Source organism: Scomber japonicus, chromosome 5 (assembly GCF_027409825.1).
Source record: "Scomber japonicus isolate fScoJap1 chromosome 5, fScoJap1.pri, whole genome shotgun sequence".
NCBI lineage: Eukaryota > Metazoa > Chordata > Actinopteri > Scombriformes > Scombridae > Scomber > Scomber japonicus.
This window is the reverse complement of record NC_070582.1, coordinates 21,900,164-21,922,825: the sequence shown is the minus strand read 5'-3', so window position 1 is coordinate 21,922,825 and position 22,662 is coordinate 21,900,164. Positions and strand designations below refer to the sequence as shown.

The 22,662-nt window shown below is 41.6% G+C and overlaps 2 protein-coding genes across 3 annotated transcripts in view; one reads left to right on the top strand and one right to left on the bottom strand.

Moving 5' to 3' along the window:
* Window positions 1-531: 531 nt before the first annotated feature.
* Window positions 532-8,290, bottom strand: accs (1-aminocyclopropane-1-carboxylate synthase homolog (Arabidopsis)(non-functional)). The gene is made up of 16 exons (XM_053319107.1): window positions 8,115-8,290; window positions 7,272-7,930; window positions 6,413-7,161; window positions 6,250-6,309; window positions 6,062-6,132; window positions 5,863-5,932; window positions 5,339-5,405; window positions 4,746-4,843; window positions 3,966-4,043; window positions 3,675-3,775; window positions 3,118-3,207; window positions 2,965-3,010; window positions 2,736-2,877; window positions 2,079-2,221; window positions 1,769-1,922; window positions 532-1,499 (listed from the first exon to the last, which is right to left on the bottom strand). The coding sequence occupies exons 2-16, from the start codon at window positions 7,906-7,908 to the stop codon at window positions 1,081-1,083; spliced, it is 2,925 nt and encodes a 974-aa protein (XP_053175082.1). The 5' UTR covers window positions 7,909-7,930; window positions 8,115-8,290; the 3' UTR covers window positions 532-1,080.
* A 907-nt stretch (window positions 8,291-9,197) lies between these two features.
* furinb (furin (paired basic amino acid cleaving enzyme) b) overlaps window positions 9,198-22,662 on the top strand; it is an 86,305-nt gene continuing 72,840 nt past the window's right edge. Inside the window, exons 1-2 of one of the 2 annotated variants that reach the window (XM_053318680.1) lie at window positions 9,198-9,546; window positions 15,582-15,861. In XM_053318680.1, coding sequence (XP_053174655.1) covers window positions 15,685-15,861 — 177 coding nt within the window. In that variant the 5' untranslated portion in view covers window positions 9,198-9,546; window positions 15,582-15,684. Of the gene's footprint in view, window positions 9,547-9,660; window positions 9,868-15,581; window positions 15,862-22,662 lie in introns of those variants that run through there. The other variant, XM_053318681.1, reaches the window with a different exon arrangement.

The window sequence follows — 22,662 nt, the reverse complement described above, 5'->3', positions numbered from 1 at the left end:
CACAGCTATGTATTATTTGAGGAAGCAGAAGTTCGTGTGGTTGAAACGGAGCAACAGGGAATAAACAATAAATACACACTTAGAGGAAGTTAAAAAAGATTGAAATCCCCATATTTCCCAGAATTCAGAAGAAAGATTTTTTATATCATCAATATATCACTTATACATTTTGTTTGCATCAAATGCTAAAAGTGTGTGGTGGGTGTCAGCGGGTCGTTATGCATGACAAAACAGCAAAGGAAAGCCCACTCTCGCTTCACACAGTGGTACACAGTATGACGTGGGTGATGATCTCTCCTCTTCGTCACATAACTACCACCCCCTTCGCTTTCCTTTGTTATAACGGAAATGCGCCCACAGCCCACCCAAAGCAAGCTTTAAAAGTCAATCCTACTGAAATGCCATCAGTCTTGAAGTACAAGACAACAATACAGAATGTATCTAAATCAAACGTGTTAAATTAACTTACATAAATACATACATAAATAGAGAAAGAGAGACATCAACATTTTTATCACCGTCCCATTAAGGTTTATTTTAAATGACTGAATATGGTCAAATATAGACAGAACATTTCATTCTGTTATTCACAGGTCATTAATTTCACAGAAGGTAAAATACAATCTGATAAGATAAAGTGCATATGAACAAACTAATAAAGATGTATAATTCAGATCAACAGACTTCAGATGTTTGACAGTAAAATGTAACTGATTTTGGTTGATTTACATTTGGCATTTACTCCAGTAAATAAACATCTTTTGACTCTGGATTATAAAAAGCAAGGCCATCTCTCATAGCAGCTTAAAAATAAGGCCTCGAGAAGCAGATGTAAAGCACTCCCACAGCAGTCCTTTTCTTCCTGTCTGGCCTTGCCGGCTTTTCTTTTCTCCGACTCTTCTCTTTAGCCTGCTCTCGGCTAATGTTTTCCTCTTTGCTCTTCAAAAATAAACATCAGATTTGACCTTGAGTCAGGTGTTTGTGTCAAGCTTTTCACCATGAACAAAGAGAGGAGGAAGGATGCATAAGTAGCTGCCTTCCAGAATTTGGCAGCTACATTCGTGCCTGTTTATCCTAAGCTTACTTTCTGGCTCTTTGCAGCAGGGCCTTGAATACATCAAGAATCTCCGGGTCGTCCCCGGCAGACAGCTCTGGAGTGTTTTTCTCTAGCCAATCAGAGGAACGGATTTGATTTCTAAGAGTACCAATCAGAGAATCCAGGCTCTCTGCAGGCTTAGATGCTTGGCAGTCCAGCAATACAAACTCATCAGTGGCTGGCGAGCCTGTGTCAGGAACAGGCCTATCCTTCTCCTTCAGCTGGTCTGATGACTTGCTCTGGGGTGATGATGTTGAATTTACAATCGCAGCATTGTCTGAGTCTGCACTGTCCTCTTTCACTGACTTTTTGCTTTCCTCACTGGTTTCTTTGATAGAGAGTGAATCATGGCTGGCAATTTTTTCTTCAGTTTCTTTCAAAGCCTCTCTAATTCGCTTCAGGCCTGAAATAACACAAAACATTCCCAGAACAAATCAGTAACTATAATCCAATCAATGCCTAGATTAAGATACAAAGGAAGAAACAAAGCTGGAATAACACAAAACACTGACTGATCAATGAAATCATCTATTCAGTATCTAGTTTAAGGCAGAAAACAGGTGAGAATAACATTAAAAATGTGGAAAAACAGATATTAGCTCTTAAGCTAGCAAACAAAATGTGTAAACTGAAAAAAACAGAATATACTGTATATAATACTTTATGACTCACCAAGCTGAAGGTGACTCTGTTGGTCTGCAAAGACAATGCGAAACCAGCCGGGTATGGAGCAGGAGAAGGCCTGACCACAGCTCAACACTACCTTGTGTTTGAGGAAGCCCCTCCACATAGACAACTCCTCCTCAAATGACGACTCTCTGAGGTACTACCAAAACAGAGAAACAGAAGTGACACATAAAAACTACATGAATGCACCCACACTGTTTTCAAGAAACAACCACGTGGAACACAAAGTCTGAAAGAATTGTTATCTGCATTTTAATCAGTCCTAACAATCTTAACATGATTTTGGTCTTGTTACCTTCCTGAGGTCAGCCCAGACATACAGTGCGGCAGGCCTGTCCAGGTAGTCAATTCCCATACTCTGCAGCTCCCCTGTCACGTAGCTGTGAGCAGCTTTCAGTCGGCGTCTGTTCTCAGGCAAAAATTCATCGCTGATCCACTCTTGAATATAAAAGCATAAAGGGACAATAGGTAAGTGTATATGACATGTGAGAGTGATGTGCAGCAGCACCCCATACTGTGCTCCTGTCAAATCAGTGCAAGCTGAAAAAAAGGGGGCTGATATACAGACGGGTGACAAATCAAAGGAAAAAATGGTACATGTCTGAATGCCCCTACAGTGAGTGGACCTGGCTGTTGTGAATGATCACCTATGATGAAAAATGTATATCCTGATGGGAGTGGTCTCTTCCAGGATGACAATGCCCCCATCCATAGAACAAAAAATGGGAAGTACATGTGTGAATTACAGAGAAAATTGCATTCCAAAATAATTTGCTTTCATGAATTTAAAGTCGAGCATTCAACTGTTTGCTTCATGCAAATACAGCTGGTTGTATCCGTTAGAATTTTGGCTTGTCTCATTGTCTTATTTTCCCATTTGGCAAGTTGTGTTTAGTCTAAATCTAACATGACAGTGTGTTTGCAAAAGCACATATAGAGCTTGGATCCATACCTCTGTCCTGAAGAAGTTGTGCTACCTGGTGCTGTGTGGTTCCAGAGATACCATGGAATGAGCCCAGCTGGGCCAAAGCTTCCACAAGGTCTTTGTTCTCAGTATACAGAGTGCCTATTCTGATTCCTGCCATTGCAAAGTCCTAGAAAGGACAAGAGGAAGTTAAACGAGAGATAACGTGAAAGCAAACGCAATATAAAAAGGCCGCATAGAGCAGCACAGTACATACCTTGCTCATCCCCCACATTACATGTGTCCTCTGAGGGTCGGGCAAACTGAAATAAGGGCACATCATTAGCGGTTAAGAGGCTGTCTTCGGCCGCAATTGTTATGATTAAGGGTCTGATAGAGCAATCATGCAGAGGTCAGGTTCATACAGTACCTGTCTATACTGAGGACACTGTGAAATGTGACAGCTTCATCAAATACTGTCAGCATGTAGACTTCATCTATGATGGCATGGAGCTCATTTCTAAAACAGGAAACAATATACACTTTTACAGTCCAGCCTTAATGATGCTTTATACAGTTAATGACTGCTTATGACAATGAAAATACAACATAAAAAACGGTTCCTTTAACGTCCTATGTCAGTGTAAAAGCACTGGGGATTATGGTTACAGCGGCTCAGTGCCTGTGAGGGTCTATGGAGGGAATTACTCTGGGAAGATCATTTAGAAAACAATAGATGATGTAGGAGACTCCTTGGCACATGACTGAACTTGACAATATGCTGATGGTTAAGAGAGGTAATAAAACTCCTTCAAGAGCGCTTGATATTCCACACACAGGGCAGAGCTGTCGTCGGTAAAATAAGAGTTCACAACAGGAACTGTATGCAAGGGCTTGTCAATGTGCTTTAAAAGGAGCCACAGGACTGCAGACTGGGAGGATTACGGTGTTAGGCCACAGTGTGAGATAATAGTGGGGCAAACATACCTTTTGGCAAACTCCAAGAAGGCAATCATCTCCTTCGGGGTGTAGATCTCAGCAAGGGGGTTGTGGGGGTTCATCAGGATAACAGCTCGAATGATTGACCCCTAAAAGAGACAGACAGTTTCTAAATAAATGGGAACTGATATACTGTCTTTAGGAAAACAAATCTCACAAAAAGCAGCATCTGAGGCCTTTACCTGAACATAAAACATAGCTGTAGTGTTTTTAGAAGGGTTCAGTATTTTTTTTTACGATTCATTGAGGGCAAGTGTTACAAATGCATCCATGAATTACCTCCTCTTTAGCTCTTTTCAGACCTTCCTCTAGTTTGGCCACAGTGAGATGGAAGGGTCGACTGTCTTTGCCACTGGCCTGTAAATCACACGTAACAAGAGGAAAGGAAAAAGTACTTCAACGCTGGGAATGGGCAACAGAAACATACAACCTACTGCACAAGATTACATGATGTCCATAAAAATATGAGTTCCACTGAATGTATACAATCAGTAAGGCACAATAGTATGAACAAATACACAGACACATACACATGCAAGTAATGGCGCTTTTCCACTACACAGTTCCAGCATGACTCGACTCGCCTCGACTTGGTTTTTTGGGGTTTCCACTAGGGATAGTACCTGGTACCTGGTACTTTTTTAGTACCTGCTCTGCTGAGGTTCCAAACGAGCCGAGCCGATATGCTGATTGGTCAGAAGAGTTGTCGCTGGAAGAGTCATGAGCCATCCCACACAAGAATCAAACCCGGCATTTTTAAATACCGGCAACAGCATAACAGCCATATGGCTCAATTTTCTTGCTTTGTGTGCGACAGAAAGCCACATACAGCAGCAAGTACACCACTGTCTCCATGTCCTCCATTGTTTATGTGTTTGTGTCGCGTATAAAACGGAGTCACTGCAGTTTCTTGGAGCTGTGCTATGACGACCGCGCCCACGTTGAGTAGGTACTTCTTTGTAATGGAAAAGATCGTTCCTGGAACCGAGTCGAGGCGAGTCGAGTCGTGCTGGAACTGTGTAGTGGAAAAGCGCCATAAATCTGGCTGTGTGTTCCTACCTCACAGTCAAGAGGCACATGAAACAATTTGACATCACTATACAAATGCAGGTCTTCAGTGATAACACCGTAGAAAGGAGTAGGAATGAGAATGGCATCTACAAAACGAAAAACACATGAAACACAAAACATTTAAAGATGTATGTGTGAATACAATCTCTGCCTATGTATGATGTATGTAAATGCATAAAATCTACTATTTAGGGTATTAGTGGTCCATTTTTGTCTTTTAATCTTGTAAGGTGTGTTAACACAAATAAATGATGCACCATCAAAGTGATCCACCTTGGTAGTAAATAGATGAAAGTGGCCTTTTGCTCAGACTTAGGACTTTTATATCAAGGCAAATACACTGCACTGCTTCAAATTAGGCACTTAAAGATTAAGAACATAGGAGGTGTTTTGTTTAATTTATCATGCTACATCATCTCCATTCTCTATTAAACTTTACATAATGATGATTTTTTTTTGATATGTAGATTTCTCATTGGTATTTTGGTATTACATATATATTGGTATTACATTTGTATTCATACAGTAAATATATGGATATACAGTATTGTATGTGTGTATAAATGCATTTGGGAACCTACCTTTAGGGTCGCAAATTACTGCAGCAATACATGAGAAGAGGGAACCACAGCCGTTCATCACCACAACCTGAACAAACACACACATCCGCCGAGTTATGAAAGACCCAATTAAGGCGCCGAGGGAGGCCTGATAAATAGTGTATGCACCAATTCATCCACCTGCTAAAACAGCCATTCATTACATCTGCAAATTAAGTTGGTTACATTAAAAAGGCAATGGTAGTTCAATTGTAGGATTTGGTATCTCTATGATCGTAATTTGAGTTAATCAAGTAAATTAACTGAATCCACCGCCTTCATTTTTGAGAATGAATGGGTGCAATACAGTCAGTAATTACATAATTTCCTGGACATCTGTATCCATCACAACATGAGACCTTCTTTACACAAATCTCATTTTCCTGCTATTTGTATGCTTCACGCAAATTCTCTTACATTTTAATATACTTAAATGACTGCAGTTTTTTTCTTACACATATGACTCGTGTTGCTCTCAGGCAATAAAAGAAACAATCTTCACTCACATTGTCAGCTTTGAGAGGGTTTGGAGAACAACAGTAGTGAGTCAGGAACTTTGCAACCTCCTCTCTCAGGCTGCAAGACAGCGAGATAAAAAGGCTTTAAGAGGATTCATGTTTACTTTGTTCAATTTTTAATATGAGCCACATGACAAATGTGCTCTCTCATTAAAAATGAAGATAAATGTCAACTTTTGTCTCTTACAACGTGTGTCCCCTCCAGTCTGAATACTGCAACAAAGACGGGTCAATATGGAGCATGTCAGGCTGGGTCAGCTGCAAAAGGAAGGGATATGAATTCATTTGTGAATTAATTGTTTAAGATAACGTACAGGGTTAAACACAAAGCATTACATCATTATTATCCAAATGCGACTGCACTGTTAATCTTACCCGTTTATGAAGAAGATCATAGCATAATTTGTTCTCACTGGTGCCCATGTTTATTACACCCTGGAACGAGAAAAGGAGAGAATCATATAAACAAATGTCATTGTCATTTTTTAACATATTGGAGCTGCTAAATAGTTTTGACAAGTATTTATGACATACTCACATTAGGGTTGTTTGTGTCATGGTATCTGTCTGCTCCATATTGGGCATAGCCCTCCTGGAGAATGCCTTGATGCTGTCGGATAGCATTACCGCGGTCGGACAGGTACACACTCCGGCCAGGAGCTTCTGCACCTCTCAGAGTTGCCAAAATGATCTCAGACATTTCACAGGCCTTGACAGATGAGGGCAGTGTTGATGTTGTCGTTTCCTCAGTGGAAACAGCCTGTGTAGTGGGTGCCTCTGAAGGTGGCTGAGATAAAGATGATGAGACAGAGGAGGCAGCTGCGGCCATCAGTGAAGCTGACAGATTAACTAGGGGTGACACAGTGGGGTCCACTAGTGTTGTTGCAGCGGTCTGAGTATCCCGTCTGACCAATGCCCCCGTGAGCATACTGAACAGGCGCAACTCATGCTGGCGCTCCTGTTCTGCCCTCCTCTCCTCCCGCTGCTCCCTTCGCTCCTCGGCCTGCAGCTCCCTCTCCAGTCGTGCCTCCTCAAGGGAGAGGAGGCGCTCTTCAGCTGACTGCTGCCAGGTGAGGAAGCTGGTCAGAGCTTTATCCAGGCGCCCCTGACTGCCACATCTAGCACCTACATGACCCCATGATGTTTTGCCCGCCCGTCTGCGCTTCCTCTGTCTTACAGCAGATGGAGGATGAGAACCGTCCTTACTGGGTAGCTCAGATGCATCATGTGGCACAGGACCACCACCAGACTGGGTGGCAGAGCCAGAAATATTCAGGTCAGTAAAACCTGGTGACAAAATATAATAATAGATATGAGACAAGACTTGCAACTACTTAACACCAATTAATCTAGTCATAAAAACATCAATAAATGCACTTATGATTTGGATAAACTACCTGAAGGAGAGATCCTTGCATTTGAACTCTCTCCTTGACCCAGTGCGTCCTCTGGTCCCAGTAGAGACTGCCCATCAGTTTCCTGATCATCCCCAGATCCATAGTACATCTCTGGAGGTGCAACACCTGAGTTCAGCATGCTCTCCTCAACATCTTCACATTTTATATCTAGCGGATCTCCAGTCTTAGGAGGGTGACCAAACAAAAACCCACCTGTAGAAGCTGGACCAAAGGCACCTGCAGAAACCCCTTGCAGATAGGCATCTGTCCCACCAGGACTCTGAAAAACCTGTTGAGCTATGACAGCCCCGCCCAGGGAAGAGTAAGTGATAGCCGGTCTGTTCGCCAACACCCTGTCCATCACATCATAAAACTTCCAAGACCTCATTTTATGATTGTCCTTTATGCGGCGGTACTCCAGCTTCATCTTCTTGATCTTCTCCCTGCACTGGTCACCTGTGCGGTAGATGCCCTTTTCGCGCAGGATCTGAGCTATGCGGTCAAATACACGCTGATTGCGCAATGAGCTCTCTAGTTCAATCTGGACCGACTCATCGGACCACAGCTGGAGTAGCTCCACTATCTCCGGGTCGGTCCAGTTGCTGCCTCGTTCATGCCTCCTACCGCGAAAGTCCATCCTTTAAGTAACAGGATGTATTCTGCAACAGAGGATGAGGGGGGTCATTGAAACATGCCTACCTTTGTCTTTGTCATCCCAACTTCAGTCACGACAATAAACATTGATTTCGGGTAAAGATAGTCACATGCATTCTTAATATCCATAGTTCATGACAACATAAATTGCGTGTAGGCTGTGTTTACCCACTCATGCTCTCCGCTCACCGTAAATCTAAAGAGCAGCTCTTCGGAAACAGATTGTTGTGGCTCTGTCACTCAGATGTGACATCCACATAGGTCGACACATTTCACAGCTTGGTTAACCCGCTTTGGACCGGTTTGGAATGGCAAAGCTTTGTCCAGTCCGGTGCTAAAATATAATTGTCTTTCCTTCCAGCAAATCAGTCTCAACTTGGTGAAATGGGGAATAGACGCGTGAAAATATCTACATCCGGGTTGACGGCACATGCGTGCTGTCCTTATTCCGGGATAACTTTGGTCCGTGTTAGCGGGGAAACTGCTGAAAGCGGGCTGGATATCACTTATGCCAGGCTGTAAACGGGGTAGACACAACCATGCGAGTCAGCCAGACTGAAAGGTTTGTATTATGGCGCCGTCTGCCGGTACGGTGTGGTTTTATCCACCGGTGTAAGTTCAACAGAAACCCAGAAGATGGCGGTCACATACAGCTATAAAAAAAACAGTTATCTGGCCAACGAGGATGCGTGTTTTAAATATAGGCATGTCCCGGTACGTGTATAAAACGATAAAATAACAAAGAAAGCCAAAAAAAGACAACGCTAACAGCTTCAAGTATAACCAAAAACAGCTTGTGTTATCTTCAGAATAACCAAAATATATATTCTGTCGCTGACGACCAAATTATTGTACAAATGTGTACTTTTTGCCGCTACGTATAATACATTTATCAATTCAAATTATGTCGCGAATGAATTAATCTCTCCTGCTAAAGAGGATAAAATATTGACATCGAATTAAAAGAGGGTAAATGTGACTTTTGGAGAGTTTATCCCTTTTTCAGACTAACAGGAAACATTGCCCCGCCCCTCTCAACAATTGCGGTACTTAAATGAAGCGCACACGATAGTCCAGGAGGCTCTAAACGTGACGTATTTCCTGGAGAAAAGCGTTAGTGGCAGTTTGTTATCGTTTCCATCCAGTTCTGAACCGCTACGTTTCCATTGGCATGTAGCCCCCTCTCTCTCCTCCTTTTTATATCCGTGTGTTTACTCTGTGTGTGTGTCTGTGTGTGTGCGTCCGTCCGTGTGTGAAATTAATATCAACACACTGTAGTCAGCAGACAAGCCATGTGAAACAACTGAAACCGTGAGAAGAAGCTGTGAAAGAAATGACTGGCTACGAGCGTTGAAGTTAACTGGCAAGTTGGTGGCAGATGATAAGCTAACGTTACACGGGATAATTGAATTCAGCACTTTTTTGGAGAGGGATGGGTGTGTGCATTATTATTTATCTCATGGACTGAGTAGGGATACGTACAGCGTCGGGTTTACCTCTAAAGCTAAATGTAAAGTTGAAAGGCAAAGCCGCAGGAGAAAGGGGAGTATCCGCCCGGAGGCAGAAGAAGAGGATGAGGAGGCTTGTTGCCTCGGTCCCTGTTGACATCTGACTGGAAACGGTACGAGTGACAACTGGTTGACTCTTTCAGTTTCAGTGAAGTAGCCACGAGTTGGACGTGTATAAAATAGGGAGGGGAGCTGTGACAGAGTGGGTGGGAACATATTTGCGGAAAGCATGACGGCTAATTTAGCATAAAGTCTCTGCCAGCGCTGCCGACAACCCTCACCAGTCCTCCCAGTCAGGTGAATCCTACACTAGTCTGGGTATCGGGCTCTCTTCACCCAGTATAGGTGGACCTTTTCCTTTGAGGAAGACATGACTTAGTCCGATTATTGACCATCTTTGATCGGCAGTGCTTTCTCTCTGAAGTTTATTGTTGGTAAGATACCGGCATGTTTGTTGTTATTGTTGTATTGCCAGTGTTGTTTTTAATGCAGCAGGTTTCATGTGACTTCAGATCCATACTCGGCTTTCCTCCCTCTTTTTGTCTCTCTCTTAGTGCACACATTCTTCCATATTATTTGTTCTCTCACTTATTCACCCTAAAGCCATAATAGGCTAAAGCCCTCATCAAGTAGTTTATGTGTGATGGTGGGAATTGCTGTAATACATTTAAGTTAGTTCTGCTTCACAGGGAAAGGCAGAGATTGCTTTAACCAAGCTCCGTACAATTCTACTTCACACTGACATCGGATTAATTTATGTGCCTGTTTGACATGAACAAAGTGAGTTCTGGTTAAACCAACAAATCAGATTCTGCTGGAAAAACTGAACTCTTAAGTGATCAAACTTATTCTGTCTTGTCCTCTGTTTGCCATTGATATTTTATACCTCTCCTGTATCACTCACTGGGATTTCATCGAGAAAGTCAAGGTCACCATCTACTGAGGCAAACAAAAATGCTCGAAGCTTCCTTTTTCAGTTGGATTACACTACTTTACCCCATCAAATATTACCCTATTAAATTTACCCTTTGTGCCTCTTTTTGTTTGGCCTAAATCGTGCCCAGGGCAGTTAAGAGATTAAAGAATAAAATAACAGATGGTTCTGTATAATTGCAAGAAAAAAGGTGGACTGAGTTGTTTACATGCACACTCTGCCCTGGACACCACCTTTCCAGCTCTGTTGATTTGTCACCAGTACTACAGTCTAACAATACTGATAATTTTTCAGCTGTGTGCTCTTAGGAACACGTTTTATAAGAAGCATAAAACAGAAAGGCAGTGGAGGAGAGAAAGACGGAAGACAAACTTGTCATCAATATAACTCATCTATAAACTAGGGCAGAGCGTGTTGTGAATGAAGGGAAGTTTGACACAGGGAACAATGCCAAGATTCAGATGGCTGTTAAAAATCGGGTTGGATCTCTCTGTGGGACATTACTTACACATTGATCCTTTCTCCTGGACACATTACTGCTGCCCTAGACAACATTTTATCAGGCTTTTCCATCTCTCGTAGACACTGGGAGCTAAGATGGATCAGGCTTTAGTGGTACTCAGTCACAGCTTTCTCGCTCACTTTGCAGTGATGATCGTCATACAGCTCACTCCCAGCTGTGTACCACTGTCCACTCTGAGCAGAACATGCCTGTACAGTGCCTTTGGTTTTGCAATCATGCTTCCACTCTGAGCAATTTTCACTCTCAGGAGAGGATGCTTGGCTGTCAGTGGTACTTCACAAATGCTTCAGCTCTCTCCTGTGCCTTGGTTTTCTATGAAAGGGCAGCCCAGACTGGAGCACATGGTGGGTGTAGATTTGGCTGTTGGGCAGCCTGAAATAGAGCTGAGTGCTGCATATGGTCTGTCACAGTTTACTGTGCTTGTCATTACCAATGGAAATAGCCTGTTTATCCCCATCAAAAGCGGATCTGTTATTCTGTCACATTATGCTTGTTGGGTTTCTCCAGACTGAAAAAGTAAACTGAATGCGCATGTTGCTTGTCACATACATCACATTTGTACAATTGGATGTATGTAAATGTAGGCTTCACTGTTATTCACTAATACTACTTTCAGCAAGAAGTTGCAGTGGAGCTGCTGAGGGTCGAGTGTTGTCTAGGTCATATGCATTTTCTAGATGGGGAGGAGAGTCAGATTGATATCTCTCTGGTCTCAAGCCTAGATCTGTACTCTACATCTTTACTACCATGATACCATCACTGTGTAAGAGGTAGAGCTAGAAGTGGGCTGTACTGATAATGGAATATGATAACATGTTTGACTCAGTGCTTTGATTTTAATAATGTGGTGACATTATGAGTGTCACTGTTGGTAATATCAGAGTCATTTATTGAGCTACAACTGACCAAAGCTGATTTTTTGAGGCTGATACCAGCATCTGAGAGAGCTTTAAAATAAATTATGATTTATTGCCTGATATTTATATAAACTGGCAAGGATCCCCCATCTTTGGGTTTTAAAGAGTTGTTGCAATAAAAATGTACAGTGAGGCCAGATATTTTATAGTGAACAATGAGCTTTATTATCAAAGAAGACTGTTCTAAAAACCTAGTGGGTAGGCTGGAGTGTGTGTGTGTGTGTGTGTGTGTGTGTGTGTGTGTGTGTGTGTGTGTGTGTGTGTGTGTGTGTGTGTGTGTGTGTGAGAGAGAGAGAGAGAGAGAGAGACGACGAGGCAGGACTCCAAGTTTGCAGCGTAGAGTACTTTTCTTTTCTTAGAATTTTTGGCTGATGTTTTGGTCTTTGTTTTGTGTGATTTAAGCCGTGCATCGAGAGAACAAAGTTATTAACATGCAAATCAAATGTCTTTATCAGAGGCTTGAATCAAATAAAGTAGAAATCTTGCTTGCAGGACACACACACTGCACAGCCAGGGTCAAAGAAAGAACAGAGAGGATAAGGGCAGCATATATTGTGTCTTGTTAACAGTGATTACAGGGTGGGGGGTCTTCTGCCTGAGGTGTGGTCAGGTGACCTCTGACAATGACAGCAGCAGTAAATATGAAATAACGGGGTAATGAAAAGTAATCTAGTACATCTAATTTATAAACGAAACACATATGGAGCCTTCACATTTATTTGCAGCCTATAAAAACCTATGTATTGCCATTTATGGTAATTGGCAATAATATAATATTGGGCATTTTGCTGTATCATTTTAATCAGATTCAAAGTAAGATTAGGAAAAAGAAACATTATATTACCTACATATTCATACACCATTGGTACCACCATATTATAATATTACTATATTTTAAAAATGTCCTCACATCTAACGAGACTTTTTCTGCATAAGGATCCATTTTCAGCCGTCTGGCTCGTAATAGATCTTAAAATCTAGTGTTCCCTGAAGCTGCAACTCCGGAGAATATCTCGCAGTGCAGTAGCTAGCTGTTGCCCAAGGGCTTAATGATGATATCAGAACTATAATGAATGCATAGTGTTAAAGCATTGCTGATCCAGCTAGTCCTAGAATAAGTAGTGGTGGAGAGCGAGGCACAGGAATCACTGTGTATAGTCTGTGCAGCACACTCTTGTTCTGTTGGCTCCTGAACAGTTCTACAGGAGCGGGAGGAGGAGGAGGAGGAGGAGGAGGGGGGTGGTGGTGGTGGTGGTGGTTTTGGTGGTGAAGCGTGTTTCTCAAGGGCACCTCAGATGTTGTTGCTGTGAGAAAGAGAGAGAGAGAGAGAGGAGAGAATTGCTCATTATGAATTTTCTGGACATGTCTTAATATGATAGAAATGTGCTATCACAGGAACCACCTGTTGTCACTGCTGATGTTCTGTGAGTGACAAAGTGTTCTTTGATCAAAATATCCCAGCCACCCTTGTCACTCTGACACACTGAACCACATTTGGAGGTCTGTCAACAGCTTGAAACAAGAGGTGCTGAATTAATAATTGAAAGCGGTCGTGTTATTTTAGCATAGCGATGGTCACCTCTCCACCCCTTCATTTTCCACCGTCTCACTCACTGGAGCGTGGTAATAATATCCAAAGAGGTTACGCAACAGATTTTCTGTTTTCATTGTAGTTTAGATCCTAAAGTCTTAAGTTCTCCTGCGCTTTGAAGGGTTGAAGTTTCATCTCAGTTTAAGGCCTTTGATGTATATTGTAAGAGTAAGCAGCCTCTTGTAAACACCTCTCCAGGCTGTGTTTGGAGAGAAGGTGTTTTGGGCATTTGTTATTATGTACTCATTATCCGCAATGCTGTATGGGGGGAGTTATGCCCCACCTCCCTACGTCTCTTTCACTCTCCATCTCTTCTTCCCGCCCTCAGCCTTCTCAGTGACAGCAGACCCCCTGCTCCTGTTTTTGCGACTCCAGCATAGCGTCTAATGAGCTCAGAAGAATTGCTCCACGGGAAGAGTGACAGCCCCTGGTCATGTTTCCACCAACTCTCCTGCTGCGCTCAAATCACACCCACTCCTAAATGTATCTGTGAAGCCACAGATGTACCCAGCAAGGTTTCTCCTCTTTCAATAGTTTGGGTATGCAGAAATGGGGAATAATTGTTAGGGTGAATGAAGGGTGAGGGCGTCTTCTGCGTGTGGTAAAAATATGTGAAATGTTTTTTCTTGTTTTGGACAATGAAGTTTACGGAGAACTTGAGGCAAAAACCGCCACAACCTGGAAACCAATTACGTTTCTACATTTCAAATTACCAACTGCCATAAGGGATTCTCTCAATTAGTTTTATTTTCCTTGCGAAAATATCCAGCTATCTGAGAGGACTTGTATCCTTGTTCGTAACCTGGAAAATCAATATTGACGGGTCATTAAAATTTGAACCTGTCAAAACCAAATATAACCACCACTTAATTGGAATGCACTGTGAAAATACTTTTTTTTTTTTCACCTCTGTTGCCTACGAAGAGTCTAAACACTGTCAGCCACAGTCAGTAGAACAGTCTGCCCTGATGCACGTTCGCCTTACTTTGCAGAAGACACAGGCTCCCATTGTTTTTTCCAAAATTCATTAACAGGACTGAAAGTCAGACGCCCCATAGCAGCCCCTGAAGCCTCCAGCGTTCATTACACTCCACAGTTTGAAACTGTCTGACAGAATGAACACACTGATGATTTTGCCATTTTTAAAGCCTTGAAAAGGGATGAAAATCTTAATTTGTCCTGTGGGTGGCCATAGAGGAAATTACTTATTTTTGAATTTTTACACCCCCTAGGGAAACCAGCAATCACAACTGAACACAACATACATAAATGTGTTCAATTATAATGGCTTGGATTGGACACTTTGCACACATCAGCTCATGGTGTAGCAGGGTTTGACTCACTGAATGGCACACTGATGCCACATTGGTGGGATCAGCAGTGGGACCGGACAGGCATTTAAACGTGCATCACCTCCTTCCTCTTCATCTTTCTAAGGATGAACTGATATACTTAGCAAGAATCCCACACCTTTTCATTTTTCTTTTTCACTCAGCGTCGGTTAACTTACCAAAAGCTTCCCTTTTATATGTGTGTGACTCATGGGCTCCTTTTCTTACAACTCAAAGAGCTGCAAATCAAAGACCCATGGAATGTGCCAGTCTGAAAATCTTTCTTACTTTTAACATTTGCTCCAATAATGGTTCTTTTTTTTTATCATGCTTGCTATTTTACAGTTCAATTAAAATACATTGTACCCTTTTAGACGTTGAATTTGAATATCCTAATATTACAAGGGTACCAGAGAGCCTAAAGAAAAGAGTTTCAAAATCCTCTTTGTCTCTCTAGTTGACACAGCTGGCTGTGCACTGGTTTGCTTGGAGCTCCTCCTGTATTGCAGCAGCAAGCCTACGGTATATGATTATCATACATTACCAATTCAGGTCTGAAAAAGATGAGGAAGGATAGAAAAATAATTGTTTTTGGCAGAGCCCTTGTCTGTTTTGACCTAATATTTATGCATTACACATTTATTAAGATGTTTTTTACTGTCTCTGAATTTCACAGTGGACATTGAGCTAACGATGATGCATGATAAGATCTATAGGGGTGCTGTTTATTTTTGCCAGCAGTTTTGGGTTTGTTTTCTGAATGGTATCTGCAGTAGGTAATTTAGGCCCTGGAGCGACCCAGTTAAGAAAACCACTTTTGTCCTTATAGCTGTCCTCTCATGTCCTCTTTAGGCCACTGTTCTACTTTGCTGCTGTAAGGTAGAGCAGCTCCACTCTGCCTGGGAAGCAGTGACAGACGGACGGATAGACTGCCCTGTAAAGTGTTCTCCTTTTCATGGATGCCAGGGTGGCCCTACTGCACTTATGGACAGTCCTTGTCCTCCTGATAGCAGAGCTGAAGTGGACTGACGCTGCAGAGGTCTACACCAACGCTTGGGCTGTCCAGATCAATGGGGGGCCTGAGGAGGCTGACCGCATCGCCAGAGAACACGGTTTCATCAACCACGGAAATGTAAGTTCTGCTTACAGTATATGTTTGAGTATATATATAGTTAACTGTAAATCCGTTTTTGTGAGACTGTGTCCCTGTATATCCACATACTGTACAGCTGTGGTTTATAGGTGATCATCACTGTTGCACATCAAAGCTGAGCATCAAAGCTAAGCCTGATGTGACACCTCTAGGCTCTTTTGTTTGTGCAGTGGATTGCGAAAGTGTGGCCTCCTCCACTTCTTGTAGCTTCAGTGGGGTGTGCATGACTTCCTAACGCACTGGCAGACAGTTTTCAGGGTTTCCGCCAGAAAAGCTGTTGTGCATAATCTTATCAAAAACGCCGGAGCTAGAGATTTTCAATGGAAGTGAACTCAGGCCCCAGTAGTGAAAAACAACATCACTCAAATTCCTGTGTGGCGGACTTAAAAACAGGTGAGAGGCGTTCTTGTTTAGTTAAGGTAGGGAGAAGGAGTTGTGCACTTGCTACTGTTCTTCTGGTAGGAGAGGTTTAGGACAGAGAGGGGAGGATGGAGAGCTGCAGGAGGAGGACTGTATTTTCAAATTCTGGCTTTTTTTTTTTTTGTCTTTTCCAGATAAACTGCCTACCTCAGGCTTTAAATGAGCCTGAGCTAAAGTTGTCGCTAACTTTTGGGCTAATCCCCTTCACTTCAGCTGGGTGGCAAGCAAGAAACAAGAACTTGGCTTGGGTCTTGAGGAGGTTTAGCTTTTATTCACTGACAAATAGCCTAAACTAGACACACATTACACTGCTAGGTTCACTGCTATACTGTTAACTTCCATGGCTCCCACATGCATGGAAAACATGAACACAGAAATTATATTACAGGGCTTTGGGTCTCTATTGTGTCCGTGAAGATGTATGGGAACCTTGAACTTCATACTCTCTGCTCCGCGCTCTCTATCCCTCTCTTTTTATCTTTTTTTCTCTCTCTGTCTCTCTCTCTCTCTCTCTACCGACCGCACACTTGCTACACACACAACCTACGCACTGAGCCGCTCTTTAAAGGAGCTACGCTACTTGTACGACACATTTTAGATTAAAAATACATTTTCAAAAAATTTTCCCCGATGCTCAGACCCGGCGGGCTGCCAGGCTTGCAACGCACTGGTGGGAAACCCTGTTTGTGTTTACAGAGTAGTGTTAGAAATAGACAGGAATAATAAGGCTGTTATTTTAGAGTTCAGGAGAAGGTTGTTATATTTAATTATAATATAGGTTTAATTTTACTGCCTTCTGTATTTATGATTGCTGGGTCGTTTTAATTAATTGAGCTGTTGTGTCACACATTTTGCAGATAGAGGAATGAAACTGTCAGAAGAACATCGGAGCGAGACACAAGTGGAAGTGACTTATTGTTCTTTCAGTGGCGTTTTAGGTCCTTTGAATAACAAAATGCTTCCAAGGCTAAGCTTTTCCATATTTGTGCCCTACATTTGACAGTGAGTCACTATTTGGTCCTCTCTCCCCCTGTTGCTCCACTTGAGACTTAACTTCATTTGCATGCGTCTTTGTGTAGCTGCCTGAGTGCTACACACGCCAGTGAACAGCCTTCTGGATTACTTCTTAGGAATATCATGCGTAGGAGGTTCTGCATATTCCCGTCCCACTTCTCCCCATCAATAAAGAGGATTTTCTGAAAGAGGGGCTTGCAAAATTAATTCAGGCTTATATTTGCTTTCTTTTTTTTCACCAAAGCTTTGTCTGGGGTGCAAGGCCAGATGTTTTTAGTCCCCCTGTTATGATAGTGAACAGTTGTTGCATGCGGTTATGGCAATTTCGAAGGCCAGGCGTGTGAGATCTTAATTGTCCACCGCTTATTAAATTGTATCCATGTGAACATTGTGTTTGTCGGAGAGACTTGTATTCTGCTTGAATCTGGGGTTCATTTAGTATTGATCTGGATAGCTGCAGTTGTTCCAACAGTCTGAAACTATTGTACTGCTGAGTGAAAGAAAGCTTACATTAGGTATAATTGCCTCTAATGGGCTTTTACTCTTAATTGCTTCTGTGAATTCTAGATAGAGAATCAATTTCTAGTCTTAGTGAATTGGGTGAAATGAAATATTCAATATTCTGCTCACAGAACACACATACATATTCTAGACGATCACACAGGGACACAATGGAGAAAAAAAGCCTCCCTCTGCCTCTGAACTAGGTCATTCTTATTTCTCTCATATTCTCCTTACGTGATCAATTTCCTTTAAAAAAATGTCTTTGTCCTGTGTACCTCTCCTTCCTTCATTCTACCCAGCCACGAAGACCTCTCCAGCCTATATGTCCAATAAACTGCTAGTTTAAGTGGTTGATATATAGCTTTATTTTCGCCTTCTGTTGATTAGTGATTGCATCAAAGGGCTGGAGCTGTAAGGAGGCACATGAACGAGTCCTCTCAGACAGCTGTCTGTTACTGAACGTCTGATGCCATGTGTCAGCTTGTCATTCGTAGTGAATGTGACATTAAGCCGCCTGGGTCCCAGAACATTAAAGGAGCGTAGCCCCTTTTTCCCAAAGAGGGACCCAAAAACAACTCACTCACCTCACCTCACCCCAACCAACCAGCAGTATCTCTCTGAGGTTCTGGGTTGTATGGCACCACATTACATATGTCTGCACGATCTAAAGAAAAGCCACGTTTGAGCTTCTATTTGCAGTTTTGATGTAACAGGCTGATACTCTAACAGTGATACAAAATAGAATAGTCTGAGTAAGAGGGTGAGGTGGATAATAAAAAGGGGAGTTTGAAAGAATGCAGAAAGAATTGAGAAAATTGACAATTTCCCTTTGGAAAAATAAGAAAAGAGTACAAGTGAAACTTGTGGTGAGAGCTTGATGGCTGAGAGAGCGTGTGGGAGACACCAGCAACAAAAAAAGTAAAAAAAATAAAGAAGGAAGATAACTAATGGAGTATGGTATTACGGATGAAAAAGCATGAGTGTTAGATGGCTGGAAGGGTGAAATTTAGTATTATCAACTGTCTGGAATTAGATTTTGTGGGAGTATGTCTTCAGTCATTGTTTCACTGAGGCACCCAAATAAGTTTTATTGTAGTGTCTGGTTCCTGACTGAGTGCCATGAGAGAAGGACGATGTACAAGCTATGTGCAGCCTCCATGCTCTGATAGTACATTGGGGGTTACGTAAGGGGAATTGGTTAGGCAAGGCTGGGGGCTTAGAAGGGAAACAGCTTTGTCATTTTTCCATCATTCTTGATGGTTGTTGTACAGGGCACTTGAAGACAGCAGAGAAGCTGATGTATAATCAGGAGTTAATGGGATTTTTATCGCTAATGTGATTATGTGATCGTCACAGAACTGATTGTTTGTTCACTGCAGTGCTCAGAAAACGCCTTATTGTCTGGGTAGAGTTTCTTTGTGTATTTGCAGATTCACTCATTATGTTTCCGCTTAATTTTCTACGAGTGTTGTTGAGTGAGAGAGAGAGAAGGAGAGAGTGTTTGAGTCTCAGCGTGTGTGTGCATGTGTTCAACACCAGGGTTCAAGTGTAAATGTCATTTAGGCTTCCTGGTGTGCCTCTACGGTTCAGTCGGCACGGAGCATTGTTGTATCTGTTTCTCTGTAATGTGTTAGATAGCTTTTATCTTCCTTTTTTCTTTTTTTTCCTTTTTTCAATAATGCTGTTGTGCCTGTGTAGGAGTTGCAGACCAGGGTTTAGAACTAAATGTCATGTTGTGTTCTTGGTGAGCCGAGTCAGAATCATTGTTTTTATGAGGATGGGCAATCTCTGTGGGCGTTACCAGACTGAATCACAACGCTCTGTGGAGTAGATCTAATACCAGAGCCTCTCTGTGTGTGTCTCTCACGTCCCTAACCCTTTCTATTTCTCTTTATATCGCTGCATCTGGGTCTCGTGCTCTCTTCCTATTTATAGCTAACTTACTCTAAACGAGACTATAGTGTAACCTGAAATAAACAACACACAGGTTCTCCTGTCCAACTTGTTTAAAGTCGAGACTCTCTTCAGAAACTGCAGGAAAACACTCCACCGGCTCTTCTGTTGTAGAGGGAACAGATTACTTCCAGTGAGCAAATGTTTGATTGCAGTCACCTTGCGTCCTCTGATTGTGCTGTGACATTCCTTCAAAAATCCAATAATTCCTCAGCTTCCATTTCTCAATTTTCCACAGCACTGTTTTCCAGTCTCATACCACCACAGCCACAAACACACAAGCATATATCAGCTTTGTGCTAGGTGGGATGTAATGCGCTCAAAGGCCATTGTCCATGATACTCTGCCAACTGTGTGATGCATGAGCCCACTGTCCGAGCCCCTCTCTCTCTCTCTCCCTCTCTCTCCCTCTCTCTCTCTCTCTCTCTCTCTCTCTCTCTCTCTCTCTCTCTCTCTCTCTCTCTCTCTCTCTCTCTCTCTCTCTCTCTCTCTCTCCCTTTTTCTCCATTCAATACAAATTAGCTGTACTCACTCTCTTCCTCTCTGTGTTCTCCTGATGGAGTAGCTGTGTGAGTCAGTCACAGCGTGTCAGGGTTGAGTTCATGTATTATTGCTTAAGAAAAAAACACTGATGCTTTTAAGCAACTACAAGTCTATGTAGAGCAGCGTGCACCGCAGGTCAGGAGGGGGTTTGATTATTCTATATTTGAGCGTGATTTGTTAAGCAAGCTCTGTCAGATAGGCTGATTGTATCAGACATTGTCTTTGCTTTTATCTTGCTTTCATTTGCCTTGAGTGCGATTGGGAGGCATGTGTGTTCTTGTGTGTGCGCGCTTGTGTGGTGCTTCATTTGTTTGGCTAGGTGATATTTTGTCCTCATTTTAAGGTAGTAGTTTATTTAAAGGAACATCAAAATCATCTCTCTCTCTCTGTGTTTCTGCATGTTTGTGTCTGCCTCTTGTTTTCTCTGCAGTGCATACTTTTCCTGAGATGTTCATATCCTCACACTTCACCACTTTAGTTTCACTCATAACCTTATAGTACACTGTACTGCAGCATACAGACAGCCCATGCCTGCACCTGCAGTATTTGCTGTCTTCTATTTCCCACAGGACTTTGAAGGGAAAATAAGGATTGTCTCTGAGTAAAAACTGTGAAGTCTTGCCTTTGGCACTAACGAGTCTCAATAGAAATAGTCTGTAGAGGTGCTAATATATTATAATAGTAACAAGAGATTATTATACGAAAGAGACTCTCTCAGCAGAAACCACAGCTTTTTGTTCTTTCACACTATTGTTATTTTTAGAATGGTTTGTCTTTTTTCTAGTTTTATTTCTTTTATCAGGTAATTTTAGGTAAATACTGCAATAACCATCTATTGTGGAGAAATGAAAATTACAAATTTAAAATAGTTCAACCCATGACGTAAACAAGGTTTCATTTTCAAATTTTAATATACTGACAACAACAACAAGAAGCCAGTTAAAGTATGTCTTGGGCATTTTACTTATTTATTTAATGTCAGTTTAGTCACAAAAATGACAAAATTAACAGCACTGTGAAAAAAGTGAAGTTAGTCTTAGATGAAGTAGAACAGATATGACTGGTAATTCATGTAGCTTGGTTTCATGTTATCTGCCATAATGAACTGATGGTCAAATGTTTTCCATTGTCAAGAAAGTAACCCAGCTGTAAAGCACATACCTTTGACATATAATATCTCACTTCATGTTTTTATACATTTTGTCTTAAACACAGTGTTTGCCCTCAGCTCATGTGGTGCAGCATTGCTCTTAGTGTGTTTACAGTTTCATCATATAGTGTTAGTGTGTTCAACATAATTAATTCAAAATATTAATATTAATACAGAATGATTGACAAACATTGCCCTAATTTTCTTTTGCTCTCGCAGCTCCGTTTCTTTACAAACATCATTAAGCTGCATGAAATGCTTCCACTATCCAAAAACTGTCAGGAGGAGGACCTATTTTCAGTCCTAAATGAAAAGAGGAAGAAAGATGTAACACTCTTTCCTCCTGTTTTTCTCCATCATATCCCCCTGTGTGCTCTTTAATTTTCTCTTGTAAAAAACAGTGTAGCTGATTGAAATGTGTAAGGCTGTAACAACACACTACTTACAGAAGACGACATGCATACACCAGCATCCATGGTAACTGTTACAAATGTCAATTTACTAGAGGTGTCAATACACTCAGCTCACGAGACGAGATACAATATTGGGTTGACGAGATTGAGACAAGATTTTAACTATATTTTTAAGAAAACTTCAATGAGGAAATATATGACTTTTCTTTTATTTGAAATTCACAAAATCGAAATAATGCAGGTGCATTTTGAAATGTTTTAACTAATCATTCTTTAATGAATCACTTTAGTTCTACTTTCTAAATATATAATTATCATATGCAGTATGCAGCACCGTAAAAGGTTTCTCCATATAGATATTTTATAGATAGATAATTTTGGTATTAATGGAAATGACAACCATAAATACAAAAGTTAGATACAATCACAAATACCAAAAAGTAAATTATAAAGAGTAGAAACAATTCTAATATATAAATATAAATTAAATTAAAGCTGCAAGTTCAGGATGATCTCAAGGCCTGTAAAGGAAACAAGTTGATGTCAGATTGGTATCTCTATATCTTGTGTAATTTCAATAAAATTGTCAGTCCACACTGTCATCCACAGCAAATACAGAATCACTGTTACTACACCAAATGCAGCCTTTAAACTAACTATGAGGTTGTATCAGCACCAAAAATCGAGACCGCACAGAACAGTTACCGGGAGCAGAAAACTGCAAGCACAATGATAATATCTGAAATTTTAATTGAAAATATTTCTAATGCTTATTAGATGCCT